At 40.0% G+C, this 16,177-nt stretch overlaps 1 protein-coding gene across 1 annotated transcript in view; it reads right to left on the reverse strand.

Annotated features, from left to right (window-relative positions):
• Positions 1–16,177, reverse strand: part of LOC142661837 (espin-like) — a 127,614-nt gene that overhangs the window by 46,451 nt on the left and 64,986 nt on the right. The window contains exon 7 of the mRNA XM_075839450.1: positions 7,065–7,342. Coding sequence (XP_075695565.1) covers positions 7,065–7,342 — 278 coding nt within the window. The remainder of the gene's footprint in view (positions 1–7,064; positions 7,343–16,177) is intronic.

Below are 16,177 nucleotides of genomic sequence, written 5' to 3' on the forward strand. Positions count from 1 at the left end.
GCAGCTTCCAGGGCTCATGTTTCCTACTGCAGACACATGGGTTCATCTAATAAAACTAGAGAATTTCCTATACGGTCATCTAACAAATTTTGAACATTTTTGCAAATATTTGCTTTTAGAATTTACAAAAGAATTTGAACTAAAAAAAAAAAAAAAAAAGTCAATTCCTTGGGCTATCCCAATTAGACAGATGATATAGCCAGCCATGATGTTTTCAGCCCACAGAGTTTCTTTGAGTTCCCGCTGCCAAGAAAACATAAAGGGGCCATTGTCTACATTGTTGGGCTGTTTACTCACTAGCTTTTAAAATGAAAGGACACGTTGGGTACCATTTATCCTGGCAAAAAAGGCTTTGTTTGACGGAGACAAAACACGGGTAAAATAATTAAAGGGCTGGGATGAATTTTAAACCGTCCCTTACAACACAGCCATATTCTATATACCTTTAAAATAGGTTTCCTAGGATCCTCCTGAAGCAGGTGCTATGCAGGTAACACTGAATTGTGTGTAGACAGCCGATGAGAAGGGTTTACGCCTACAGCTTCATGAAATTAGTTAAAATTCTCTGCATTATTAACTATTAGATCCGGGAAGGCAGAGTGGGCAGTGGCCTAGGGCTCCATTTAAGGGTAATTGTAAATTGTAAGTTGAATTTATGAACGTAAAAAAAAAAAAAAAAGCGAACACTGCTCTACAGCCAACTGGACCCTGTGTAAAGTGCCTCACAAGGCTGTACAACATAGCCGTATACATATAGATCATGATCTGCTGTTTGACCTCTTCTTTCAGACCGCCTCTCTGCTCCGGCATCACGCTTTTCTGGCCCGCTCCTGGTCTCTTAAAGGGCCAGTGCACGCTTATCGCCCCTGACTGAGCCTATGCCCAATGGACCCCGGCTTCTTCATAACCCTTTCCCAATTGCACTGTGCCTGAGCAATAAGTTCCTTTTGGTTCCTGTTTCTGCAAAGGTGTGTTGGTTCAGTTTTCTTTTATTACGACTCGGCTTGTGCTCTTGACCACGTCTTCTTCTCTGCTGCCCGCCCTGACCTCTGCCTGTCTACCACCTCACAGCTGAACTCTACCTGCCTCGACCCGTGCCCTGTCTGACTAGGATTCCTGTGGTACTGCAACTTGGTGGCTCCTGCCTACCTTCGTGCCAGTTGTTACGAATGGAGATTACTCTGGGGGTAGAAAACTGGGGATTCCCTGTGGAAAAGTCCATACCCCCTTGCCAGGGTAAAGATCGCACAATCCCCTAGACTCAACTCCGTGGTTTAGCCCTGAGTCAAATCTGTTAGTGACCCAGTGGGTCCACATCTTCAGTAGGCCATTAAACACGCAGCCAAACATGCAAGTTAGTCGGTGAATTAGGGCTAATGGCTATCATGCAGAACTGGCGCATTCTAAAACCCCTGCACAAAAAACTTGATCCACCCCTGATATCATAGAGGTAGACGAGGACAATGCTATAGGGGCCAGTTGGAAGGGTGGCCTGGCACCAACCTACATCAAGAGCGGACAAAAACAGCAGAGGACCCCTGTGCAAAAACAGTGTGTGTTCCCCATCTCTGTCTTCTGGTGCTCATGTTAGAGTGTCTTCTGCATCATGACTTTCTAGCGGTAATGAGATTCTGCACCCTAGTTTTCAGCAGTAGGTGAGACCAGGTCTATTGACTGTTCTCTATTGGCTGACAGTGGAGCAGAACTTCTACCATGGAGGGTCTACTGCTGTTTTTTTATGGTCCCTTTCACATTAGAGTCTGATCATCAGTCACTTAAAAAAAGATTCTGAAAATTGCAATTAATTGATGGGCCGGTCTTGAGCAAAAGTTTCAGCCGATGAGGGGTCCAGCCAAGAACACGCCAGCACGGGTGATCCTCCGCTATGTAGACCAAGGGTTGTGCTCTTAATTCAGAAATCTCTCTTTGGCTTCTCTTCTGGCTAACCAGCAGAATCAGGGGATGAGGGTGTTATTCCTCAATCCATTTCTATAAAGTGACCAGCTCGTCAAGGTCCACCAGAATGCAGGAGTCTCCAGGGGTGCTCATTTATTCAAAAGAAGTTCTAGGGAAAAGGTCTGATGCATGACATCACCATTTCCAACATGGCCTCCCAGCCGTAGGATCTTCTCGTTTGGGCCCTTAAGCTATATACATAGAACTGCAATGGTCATCCTGAATTGAAAACCAACTATAAGAAAAACCTGGCCAGTTTTAGGATGTATTTACATGTGCCAGTGTTCTTGCATTTCTTGCCGCGATTTTGCATATCGCATATTGCAAATCGCATAAAACGTGTATACACCCTTAAATGGGTAACAAGTGGGTTTGGTATTAGGGTCATGTAATAGCTCTGAGTGTGATTTGCCATTTAGGTCTGGGAGCCATAACTGCAACTAAGGGCTTATTCACACGAACGCTGAATACGTCCGTGCGACGGCCGTTAAAACAACAACCATCACACAGACGCTTATATTTCAATGGTGTCGTTCACATGGCCGTTATTTAAACGGATCGTGTGAAGGGTCTGTTGAATAATAGAACATGTCCTATTTTCTTCCGTTTTCACAGATCCCTCCATAGACTCAAGTTCCTTTTTCACGTCCGAGTTTCGCCATGTTCATGTGAATAAGCCCTTAGTCAGTATGATCCTCCTCCGTTCTTCGCTCTTTACTCTGCAGTATTCAAACCAAAAAGGAAGCAATCTGGCTGTGCACGCATTGTCTTAATATGTAAAAATGATATCCTTAATATCTAAAAATATACACTTAATATTACCGGTAAAAATATTTTACTTTTTCCAGCCTCCCAGAGTAAATACCGGCTTGGCCAGTGGTTTACCGGCCTGGTGACAACTCTAAATGTCACACATGTATAACACGTTATACAATGAGTACACAATAGAGCACTACAATTATTACCTAAAAATGGCATCACCCTGGAGCCGCCTGACTCCGAAACATGTTACACCACCCAATAATGAAATACACGCTGCATTATCGGACAACCAATGCACAGAACAACTGGCGCCATGAACCCATGATGTGCCAAGATTAGTTACCACAATAAGATAGTCGAGGTTAGAGATCATGGTCCCAAATTTAGAGACAATGAAAGAAAGAAATTAGGGGTATCCTTTAGAGGAAAATTTACATATAGATATGAACTGCCTCCATGTATGTATATTATGGGTAGAAATCTTCATTACCTGTGGTCTTATGCTGTAAAAGATCCTTCCTGCCCTCAGCTGATCATGGCTTATGACGGAGCACGGAACATAATACAATCCGACCATGGGAAATCAATAGAGCGCTTTTGTTTAGAATGAATGGACTTTAAGCTGAGAGTCATCTCCACGTCTTATCCTGTCTGTCTAAAGGGTTATTAAAAGTGTTACTCCAGGAAAAATCTGCTGGCTTCTGTGATATCCAGCAGGGGGGAGTATTTTTCCAAGTTGTATGGGCGATTCATGGCAAGAAAATATAGACAGCACACACGGAAATTTTAGAATGGAATATCTAATTATAGAGCGATGGACATGAGGGAACTGCAGGATAGGAGCCATAAGGGGTCACTGCAACCCCAACTGCGGTCTAGGTGTGGAATTTAGTGTACGCAAAGTATAGCAGTAGTGGTGTGTTAAGTTGAGGGCAAGATGGAGCTGGGGCAGGCGGCGTTGGTATGAGAAGGGTTTTTTTGTGTAAGGGGTAGCAGTGATTAGTTCAGTAGTGTAAAAGGGGCAGGGGCAAGTGTAGATGAGGGGGTCAGCAGTTCATTAGATGAGTTCCCCTCCCACTCTTACTCATCAGCGGGCCCACGATGGTTTCTTACTACATAGCAATGCCCATCAATGGGAGAGAAAATGTCCATGGAGTTTGCCTTCATTGGATATCCAGGAATAGCATGGATAGTGGCTGCCCAGCCAATGACTGCCCCAGGGATCAGCTTGGCACAGGTGGCACCCAGTTGGTGGAATGCAGGATGAGGTTTTGTGATTGGTCCGTGCTCCCAAATATCTGTTTAACCTGTTATGGTAATAAAGGTGGCACTTACCATATTATTTTATTATTTTTTTTGTAATTTCGGTGTCTATGGTAGATCAGTGGGGTGTATAAGCAATGTAGAAGGCGCCTCCTTACGTGGAGAAATGTCTCTTGCCGACTTCCTATACCATCATCTCCTTGAACCAGTCCTTCTCCAGCTTGTAATGTCTGATCACACGCCCCTCTCCTACATACACTAGTGTTAATACCATGTGAACACATAATATAATATACCCGACAAGTTAGAGAATTATACTGACAGCCCACTGATTTTAATCTCTACTGTGTAATACTTTCTTTCCCCTGTGGTGGCGGTGCAGGGAATTTAAACACTAATTGAATGGTCCCGTCCCACCCCCCCCCCCCCCCCCAATATTATGGGAGCATATTCTGGATCCATACAACACAGATCCCAAATATATGCTTTTGTTGATGAGGCATTAGACAGTAAAAAAAACCTGGCTCCAAAAGTACATATAAAATCTACTTGAGACATCATTAAAGGTGTACGTACATGCTGGAAGAAGTTGGCTCCGGCCACTGAATAGCGGCGACCTGCCATACTGCAATATTCAAGTGAATCTGAGCAGAGCTTCAGTTCGACAGCACAGCCGCTATGCTATGTACAGAGCCAACTGCTTCCGGCTCCGAACATAGCATAATGGGCCATGACATCCGTTGCCCGGAGATAGCCGCAGCGGCTTAACGGTGCAGGGTCCGGGTGTTGGTCCTGCCCCTATGATACATTGATGATATCTCCAGTGGTTAGGTCATCAGTTGTTCAGTAGTGAACAACCCCTTTGTCTTTTATCTTATGCAAGACCAATGACTTAAAGAGAAATAAAAATAAATAAAAAGACAGAAAAAAACTGCAGAACACAGTGCCAGATGTAATTGATTACAAGATTATTTTTTTTTGTCTTGTCGGAATGACATAGCCAGCCATTCATTAAAGTAAGACTCCGGGCAAATATTCATAATTAGTCAAATGGAGCCACTAAATCCAGGTTTTTTTAAATTCTAGTCCCTTAAATGTTGGTTCCTAAGGCTCTGTACACTATAGGTCCTTAACACCACAGAGGGGAAAAAATGGCTGCATGTTACAGGGCTGTCCAGGACAAGTTGCCAAAATGACACCCCTTCTCTGACATCATTTCCTGCTCTGTAACTATTGGCTGAAACGGAACCTCACAGACTTCCTGCTCTACCCGCCCCCATGGCTGCACTCTGCACATAATAATGGTAATACTGAGGATTCTAGTTCAATACTTAATGCAAATATAATGATAAAAATAATAATAATAATGTTTGTTTTTTTCTCAGTTAACACTAGACAGTACAGCTTGATGGGAAAATTCAGTCAAAATAATCTTTCGATCTGTCAAATACATGTGAGAAGATCCCATTGGTGAAGTCTATGACCTTGGACCACCACCCTATTTGCAGAGTGAATGGTCTCAATGAAGCTCAAACCCCTTTGTCACTGCTCAGAGATTTCTGTTACTGGAAACGTGACATAGATCAATGACAATGTGCTTAAGATGTTCTGCAAGAATTCCATGACTCTTGGAGCAGTGGCAAAGGGGTTTCCGTGTTCAATAGAGCTCTTTCATTCGGGAAATCAGTGGTGGTTCGAGATCCCAGACTTCAACAAATTGACCTTCCCACATGTATTTATGACATATCAGATTATAATTTTAACTAGTTTTTCCCTTTAAGTGTCCGCAGACCCTTAAAGGGAACTGGTCTCCCCAGCAGAGTAACACCATGCTGGTGGTTTAGGGCCCTAAACTAGTGACAGGTTCCCTTAAAGGGCCAGCGGACATCCAATTGAAATTATCTGATTTGTCGTAGATACTGTACATCTGAGAAGATCAATTTGGTGAAGTCTGGGATCTCGAACCACCACTGTTAACCGAACAAAAGCGCTCTATTGAACACAAAACCCCTTTGCTAGCTTTGAGAGGAGTAGGTTTAGGACGCTATTCCCCACCAGTATAACGTCACACTGGTGGTTTAGTGCCCTAAAATCTAGTGATCGGTTCTAGTTCCAAGAGATTTCTAGCAATAACTGATACAAAACAAAGAGGAGAGAAGTCCACGGCACTCACCCATTAATATACGCAGCAATGCTTTATTGTATTGCTTCTGTGCTGGTATTCACACAAGAGACACATATTGTTCGGCCTATGGCAGTTTCACATCTGCCGATTTCTCAAGGCCTAACCATAAGTAGGAAGTGTGCGCCTTTCTCCCATCCTCTTTAATGGGATTAGACCGGAAATAGGTTGCCATAATATTTTAGACGTAAAGCTGACCAAACCCATTGAAATTCGCGCAAACCCGACGATTTTGGTGGGAGCAGACAACTATTAAGTGCGTATAGGAATCCCCCCTGATGGCAGATGTGGGGGACAAGAAGGATAGGGCATAAATGTGTATTCTCAGAATAGACATTTATCACTTATCCACAGGATAGGTGTTAAGTGTCTGACCGATGGGAGCCCCACTGCCAAGATCCCTACTAATCACTAGAAGGGGGTCCCGAGTCCTCTGTTCCTCCTCACTGCACCGAGGAGGCACTTGAAAGGAGGGAAGGTCAAGTACGTGCCCGCTGCTCCATTAAAGGTCTATGGGACTGATGAATAAAGCTAAGCGATGTAGTCGATTGTCTCAGTCAGTCCCATAGACATGCTCGCTCCATTCAAAGTTCTCCTCACTGTGGTCAAGCAGCAATGAAGAACGTGAGCACCTAATGATCGTGGGCATTCCAAGCGGTTGGACCCCCAGTGATCAGAAACGAATCACCTATACTGCGGATCGGTACGAATAATCTGGGAATACCCCTTTAATCCTTTCTCATTAAAGCAGAACATATCCAAAATGTGCATTTCAAAATGCACGACCAAATGAAATTCAACCCAAAATTTTGGCCAAAATTTGTTGTCGATTTCTGCATAATTCCATGGGCGTTGGCTTTTTTTTATGAGAAAACCCTTGCAATTGCAGTACAGATATTACCTCTTCGTTTAGAACCTCACTCTCGACATGTCGTAGGTTGTTCTTTGCCTGTACATAGATCTCCGATGTGTGTTGACCCTCTGGAGGATTTGGCGCAGGATAGCATGGGGGTGGCGGAAGCGAAGCATCAGGAGCAGGTGGTGGAGGTGGTGGGAAGGCTGGAGGTGGTGGTGGAGGGTTCATGGTTGGATTAATTTTCTTACTGCCACTAGAATCGACTTCAGGATTTAACATGTCCATGTATGTCTGCATATCTGTGATGGCAGTTTCCGGTGGCCCTGAAGGGAAAAAAATATATGGAAACTTAAATGTGAAGATACCCAAGGCGTTAAACCACTGAATTATGCCGGGTGTAGGCGCAGGGTTATCACAGCTGATCATGGATTGATCGAAACTTGCTGCCTTTGGAATGAATTTAATTTCCAAAAATTATTTTCAGCCACTTCTGAGTTTTAGCCATTTCTCTGTCTTACAGACTTACAGACCCAGATATTCCAGACACGATGAAATGGAAATCTGTCCAGTTCTGCAAGGACTTATCCCCGACCCCTGTTAGGCTGGGCTGCCATTCGAGACACGGGATAGCCCCTGCAGGGTTGTAATGGCAGCCATAACGGTTGTCACTTGGAAAAAATATATCTAAGAAATGGCAGAATATAATTTTTTTTTTCTCTATCAAATTGCCAGAAGTGGACATCCCATGGACTTAGGCCCTGATCACATCTGCGTCAGTGTGTTCCGCTCCGTCAGAGGAGCAAAACAAGAGAATACCGGAAGCAACAGTTCCATTGCACAACGGACACCGCCGGCGGCTGACAGATCCCATTGACTTTAATGGGTTCCGTCAGCTTTCAGTAATCTCTGCCACATCTGTGATGGAAGCCCCTAACGGAGCCTCCAACACAGATGTGCACAGGGCCTTACGGTGATTCATATTTATTTATTTATTTATGCATTTTTTTTTTTTTAAAGTGTCCTTTAAATATTAATCATCTGAGACTGCTCGTTCTATGGCAATCCAAGTCCAATACTTTTGACTTCTCAATATGGTCGGAAAGTCTATGGGTTGTGTCTGGAATTGCAGCTCAGTCCTATTCACTTGTATTGGGCTGAGCTGCAATACCAGATCCAGCCTGGGGACAAAAGGTGGCACAGTTTCTGAACAAAAAAACTAATATTTTTTTTCTAGTATACAAGTCTAAAGATGACCATATAGCTTGGATAACTGTCGTCCTAAGGCTGGTTTGGCCAATAACTGTTCCTCCTGACCCTACATGAATGTGCGAGTACTCAATGGGGAGAAGGGAATAACTACCAGACACCTTTAGCAACGGCTTATCACCCGTAAGAACAAAGTATTGTTGAAATCCAACATGCCCGATCCTATATTTCCTTCAACATCTGGGGAAAGTCAGGACCCCTCCATACACATTATGGTCGGCCAGTCCCGCCGGGTTTGTCTGATGTTCTTCTAATGTGTTTGGGTATCTCAGTGGCTGCTTAAAGGGAGTGCATGCAATAAAATACGTTACGAAGGAAAGAATGAAGTGACCTAAAGATGACGTGAGACTTGTATAGAAGAACAAAGTCCTATGAACTCAAACTCGTGACACATTATACGCGTGCCTTGATGGCTACGTATATATTTCCTTTTATAAACCTTTGGTAAAAGGAAAAACAGATTACATGGTAATCCTGGAAAGCAGTTGAAATAATAGGTTGGTGTGTTTTACATATAATACAAGTGAAACCCGAGGGGATAGCAGAGGTGTAGTGTGGGCAGATTGGTGTTTTTAAGAGTTGTATGTAAAAGAGATGAAACAGAAAAGACTAAAAAAATCTAGAATCAGTGATGTCATCACTAGTATTACACAAAGTGCTCTATATTATGCAGTGGAGGTTGATACTGGTGAACACTTTCAGGGACAACTATGGATTTTTTCGGGACGTAGGAGTCAAGAGGTAAGCACCAAAGAAATGGGTGCTTTAGCAACCATGAAAATTGGGACTCCAGCTAATATTAAAAGAGTTAGCCAGAATTAGAAAAACATGGCTGCTTTCTTCCAAAAATGGTGGACCCTTACAACAAGTGCTTTGCAAACATACGAAAGGAAACTGGCCTCCCAATCATGCCGTCTATCCCTCCTATAAAGGATGGGAAGGCCAGTGGCATTCAATAGAAAACATGATAGGTGCACTTGTCATACTTTGGTTTTAAGTTATTCAATTTACAGCATTTTATGTGGGACTTCTGCCTCTCTCATCCGTATATGTCATGTTTGAACAAAGTATTAAATAAAATGGATGTGTACGCCAATGTTCTGGATTGTACCTGCCCCTTCCCAAAGAATATAACTAATGTAATACTGCCCTCTTATGGACAAGAATATGATGAATACAATACTACCCCCCTGTGGACATGTAAATACCTATTATAATATTGGCCTGAATGGAAAAAATAAAACGAATATAATACTGCCTTTTATCTATAACAATATAACATATAATGCTGTCCCCTATGTATAATAATATAACTACTATAATACTGCCCCTATATACAAGAATATTACTATAATACTGCCCCCTATATACAAGAATATAACTACTATAATACTGCCCCTATATACAAGAATATAACTACTATAATACTGCTCCTATATACAAGAATATAACTACTATAATACTTCCCCTATATACAAGAATATAACTACTATAATACTGCTCCTATATACAAGAATATAACTACTATAATACTTCCCCTATATACAAGAATTTAACTACTATAATACTACCCCTATGTACAAGAATATAACTAATATAATACTGCCCCCTATATACAAGAATATACCTACTATAATACTGCCCCTATATACAAGAATATAACTACTATACTACTGCTCCCTATGTACAAGAACATAACTACTATAATACTGTCCCCTATATACGAGAATATAACTACTATAATACTGCCCCTATATACAATATAACTACTATAATACTGCTCCTATATACAAGAACATAACTACTATAATACTGTCCCTATATACAAGAATATAACTACTATAATACTGCCCCTATATACAAGAATATTTCTACTATAATACTGCCCCATATATACAAGAATATAACCACTATAATACTGCTCCTATATACAAGAATATAACTGCTATAATACTGCTCCTATATACAAGAATATAACTACTATAATACTGCTCCTATATACAAGAATATAACTACTATAATACTGCTCCTATATACAAGAATATAACTACTATAATACTGCTCCTATATACAAGAATATAACTACTATAATACTGCTCCCATATACAAGAATATAACTACTATAATACTGCCCCTATATACAAGAATATAACTACTATAATACTGCTCCCATGTACAAGAATATAACTACTATAATACTGCCTATATACAAGAATATAACTACTATAATACTGCCCCCTATATACAAGAATATAACTACTATAATACTGTACCCTATGGGGACCAATCTTCTCTATGTATGCTGCCAGAAAATACTCACCCTGTATTGGGTGTGTAAATAATGCTACCATATAGTGCATACACACACACACGAATATAACTACAATAATACTGCCCCCTTTATACAAGAATATAACTACTATAATACTGCCCCCTATATACAAGAATATAACTACTATAATACTGCCCCCTATGTACAAGAATATAACTACTATAATACTGCTCCTATATACAAGAATATAACTACTATAATACTGCCACCTATGTACAAGAATATAACTACTATAATACTGCTCCTATATACAAGAATATAACTACTATAATACTGCCTCTATATACAAGAACATAACTACTATAATACTGTCCCCTATATACAAGAATATAACTACTATAATACTGCCCTTATATACAAGAATATAACTGCTATAATACTGCTCCTATATACAAGAATATAACTACTATAATACTGCTCCTATATACAAGAATATAACTACTATAATACTGTACCCTATGGGGACCAATCTTCTCTATGTATGCTGGCAGAAAATACTCACCCTGTATTGGGTGTGTAAATAATGCTACCATATAGTCGAGAGCAACAGCCATTACTAGAGCAGAGGATTATAGGTTTTCCTTCTATTATCAATGTGACCTATACAAAGAGATTCCTGAACATTCACCCAGTGTGCATAGAAAAATATCTGCGGTCTTAAATGTTCAGTTTAGAAGAATAGTCATCTGCATTCAGACTTGGATTTCTTGGCACAGTCTACCATGTCCTATCAGCAGAATAAATATATTCCTACAAGGTCTAAAAAACCTGAACGTAACGCTGCATCGTGCAGCACAGACACGTGGATCATGATTGAAAGTCTGGCAATAAACACTTCTTAGAGAATGTCTTATTGTATTTTTAGTGAGTACAAATGAGATTCAAGGAAAAGATCTAAAGGAAATTCGAGCAGAGGGTGCCAAATCCCAGCCAGAAATAGAAATTCTCTACACAGAGACAAGTATTATAGTAGTTATATTCTTCTACATAGGGGGCAGTATTATAGTAGCTATATTATTGTATATAGGGGGCAGTATTATAGTAGTTATATTCTTGTATATAGGAGCAGTATTATAGTAGTTATATTCTTCTACATAGGGGGCAGTATTATAGTAGTTATATTCTTGTATATAGGAGGCAGTATTATAGTAGGTATATTCTTGTATATAGGAGGCAGTATTATAGTAGTTATATTCTTGTATATAGGAGCAGTATTATAGTAGTTATATTCTTGTATATAGGAGGCAGTATTATAGTAGGTATATTCTTGTATATAGGAGGCAGTATTATAGTAGGTATATTCTTGTACATAGGAGCCATATTATAGTAGTTATATTCTTGTATATAGGAGGCAGTATTATAGTAGTTATATTCTTGTATATAGGAGGCAGTATTATAGTCGTTATATTCTTGTATATAGGAGGCAGTATTATAGTAGTTATATTCTTGTATATAGGAGGCAGTATTATAGTAGTTATATTCTTGTATATTGGAGGCAGTATTATAGTAGTTATATTCTTGTATATAGGGGGCAGTATTATAGTAGTTATATTCTTGTATATAGGGGCAGTATTATAGTAGTTATATTCTTGTATATAGGGCAGTATTATAGTAGTTATATTCTTGTATATAGGGGGCAGTATTATAGTAGTTATATTCTTGTATATAGGGGGCATTATTATAGTAGTTATATTCTTGTATATAGGAGGCAGTATTATAGTAGTTATATTCTTGTATATAGGGGGTAGTATTATAGTAGTTATATTCTTGTATATAGGAGCAGTATTATAGTAGTTATATTCTTGTATATAGGGGGCAGTATTATAGTAATTATATTCTTGTATATAGGGGGCAGTATTATAGTAATTATATTCTTGTATATAGGGGGTAGTATTATAGTAGTTATATTCTTGTACATAGGGGCAGTATTATAGTAGTTATATTCTTGTATATAGGAGGCAGTATTATAGTAGTTATATTCTTGTATATAGGGAGCAGTATTATACTAGTTTTATTCTTGTATATAGGAGCAGTATTATAGTAGTTATATTCTTGTACATAGGGGCAGTATTATAGTAGTTATATTCTTGTACACAGGAGCAGTATTATAGTAGTTATATTCTTGTACACAGGAGCAGTATTATAGCAGTTATATTCTTGTATATAGGGGCAGTATTATAGTAGTTATATTCTTGTATATAGGAGGCAGTATTATAGTAGTAGAAAATCGCTGTACTTTTCAGAACATTGCTTTAAAACTAAAGAATGACAAGTGCACCCAGGACTCCACAGTGCTAGGACCCCTTATCTATGCCATAGGTACAGTCTTGGAACATCTATTGCCCCATTGACAAAATAAAACAAAAAGTGAAGACCTGTACCTTTCCTTAAATGGGAGAAGAAATGTAGCAGTGTTTCTTTAACCCCTTCCCTCTTTGGCCGCTTTTGACCTTCCTGACAGAGCCTCATTTTTCAAATCTGACATGTTTCACTTTATGTGGTAATAACTCCGGAATGCTTTTACCTATCCAAGCGATTCTGAGATTGTTTTCTCGTGACACATTGGACTTTATGTTACTGGCAAAATTTGCCCGATACATTCAGTATTTAATTGTGGAAAACACCAAAATTTTGCGAAAAATTGCAAAAATTATCATTTTTCTCAATTTAAATGTATCTGCTTGTAAGACAGGCAGTAATACCACACAAAAATGTTGCTAACTAACATCCCCCATATGTCTACTTTAGATTGGCATCGTTTTTTGATCATCATTTTATTTTTCTAGGACGTTACAAGGCTTAGAACTTTAGCAGCAATTTCTCACATTTTCAAGAAAATTTAAAAATGCTATTTTTACAGTGGCCAGTTCAGTTGTGAAGTGGCTTTGAGGTCCTTAGATATTAGAAACCCCCAATAAGTCACCCCATTTTAAAAACTGCACCCCTCAAAGTATTCAAAACAGCATTTAGAGAGTTTCTTAACCCTTTAGACATTGCGCAGGAATTAAGGCAAAGTAGAGGTGAAATTTACAAAGTTCATTATTTTTTTCCAGAAATTCATTTTGAATCCATTTTTTTTGTACCACAGAATGTTTTACCCAAGAAATGCACTCAATATTTATTGCCCAGGTTTTGCAGTTTTAGGAAATATCCCACATATGGCCCTAGTGTGCTACTGGACTGAAGCACCGGCCTCAGAAGCAAAGGAGCACCTGGTGGATTTTGGGCCTCCTTTTTATTAGAATATATTTTAGGCACCATGTCAGCTTTGAACAGGTCTAGTGGAACTAAAAAACAGTGGAAACCCCCCAAAAGTGACCCCATTTGGGAAACTACACCCCTCGAGGAATTTATCTAGGGGTGTAGCAAGCATTTTGACCGGCCAGTTTTTTTGCAAAAATTTTTGGAACTAGGTCATGAAAATGAAAATCTACATTTTTTCAAATAAAATGTAGGTTTAGCTAATTTTTTTTCATTTCCAAGAGAACTAAAGTAGAAAAAGCACCACAACATTTGTAGAGCAATTTCTCCCGAGTAAAACAATACCCCACATGTGGTAATAAACGGTTGTTTGGACACACGGCAGGGCTTAGAAGGGAAAGAGCGCCATTTGGCTCTTGGAGCTCAAATTTAGCAGGAATGGTTTGTGGAGGCCATGTCACATTTGCAAAGCTCCTGAGGTGACAAAACAGAGGAAACCCCCAACAAGTGACCCAATTTTGGAAACTATACCCCTTGAGGAAATTATCTAGGGGTATAGTGAGCATTTTGACCCCACAGGTTTTTTGCAGAAATTTTTGCAAGTAGGCTGTGAAAATGAAAATCTACATTTTTTCAAATAAAAAGTAGGTTTAGCTAATTTTTTTTCATTTCCACAAGGACTAAAGGAGAAAAAGCACCATAAAATTTGTAAAGAAATTTCTCCCGAGTAAAACAATACCCCACATGTGGTAATAAACATCTGTTTGGACACACGGTAGGGCTCAGAATGGAAGGAGCACCATTTGGATTTTGGAATGGTTTCTGGGTGTCATGTCATATTTGCTGAGCCCCTGTAGTACTAGTACAGTGGAAAAACCCCAAAAGTGACTCCATTTGGGAAACTGCACCCCCTGAGGAATCATCTAGGGGTATAGTGAAATTTTTTATCCCAAAGGTTTTTTGCTGAATTAATTAGAATTAAGCCATGAAAATGAAAAATAATTTTTTTTTCCAACAAGATGTAGTTTTAGATACACATTTTTCATTTTTACAAGGAATAGAGAAGAAAAAGCCCCCCAACATTTGTAAAGTAATTTCTCCCGAATACGGTAACACCCCATGTGGTTATAATCAGCTGTTGACATATATGGGAGCATTCAGAAGAAAAGGAGCGGTATTTATCTTTTGGAGCGTAGATTTTGCTGGAATGGTTTGCGGACGCCATGTTGCATTTGCAAAACCACTGATGTACCAAACAAAAGTGACCCCGTTTTAGAAACTACACCCCTAAAGGCATTTATCAAGGGATGTAGTGAGAATTTAGACTCCACAGGTGTTTTTCAGAAATGAATACGCAGTGGATTGTGCAAAGTGAAAATTGCAATTTCTCCACTGATCTGCCCATTCACCGCACAAGATGTTGTGCCCCTAGAGAATCTTACACCATAAATTGTTAAGCGGGTTCTCCCGGGTATGGTAATGCCTTACTTGTGGCCATAAATTGCTGTTTGGGCACACTGTAGGGCTAAGAAGGGAAAGACCGCCATTTTGAGCATGGATTTTGCTTGGTAATAGTTCTGTTTGGGGTTTTGCTGGTATTTCCGTTTATAATGTGGGGGCACATGTAAGCTGTGCGGAGTATATCAGGGTATATGTAATCTGTGCGGAGAACATCAGGGTATATGTAATCTGTGCGGAGAACATCAGGGTATATGTAAGCTGGGCGGAGTACATCAGGGTATATGTAAGCTGGGCGGAGTACATCAGGGTATATGTAAGCTGGGCGGAGTACATCAGGGTATATGTAAGCTGGGCGGAGTACATCAGGGTATGTGTAATCTGTGTGGAGTATATCAGGGGTATATGTAATCTGTGCGGAGTACATCAGGGTATATGTAATCTGTGCGGTGTACATCAGGGCATAATAAGAGGGTATACTAATGGGGTAAATAATACAATTATCCATAGATGTGTGTTACGCTGTGAAGCGATCCGTTATGCACAGGCCGGGGTCACACTGATAAACGGTTTTCTTTCTTATCCCCCTTTTGTAACACTCTGCACCTTTTGGGGACTTTTTCTTCTTTGTAGTTTGGGAAATATTGCTGGGAAAGTTTTGCGCTGGTATAATACGGGCGCCATCGCTTCCAGCGGATGTGCTATGTCCCTTCCCTTTCCTAGTTCCTAAATACTAGGGCCCTCAAACTGAAGGAATGTTCCCCTCCGGCCTGCGCATTGAGATGTTTTTCATCACCGCATTACTAGTGCCGTAACTTTTTTGTTTTTCAGTAGATTGAGCGGTGTGCGGGCTTGTTTTTTGCGAGACGGGCTGTAGATTTTATTGGTACCATTTTAGAAC

Source organism: Rhinoderma darwinii, chromosome 10 (genome assembly GCF_050947455.1).
Source record: "Rhinoderma darwinii isolate aRhiDar2 chromosome 10, aRhiDar2.hap1, whole genome shotgun sequence".
Classification (NCBI taxonomy): Eukaryota; Metazoa; Chordata; class Amphibia; order Anura; family Rhinodermatidae; genus Rhinoderma; species Rhinoderma darwinii.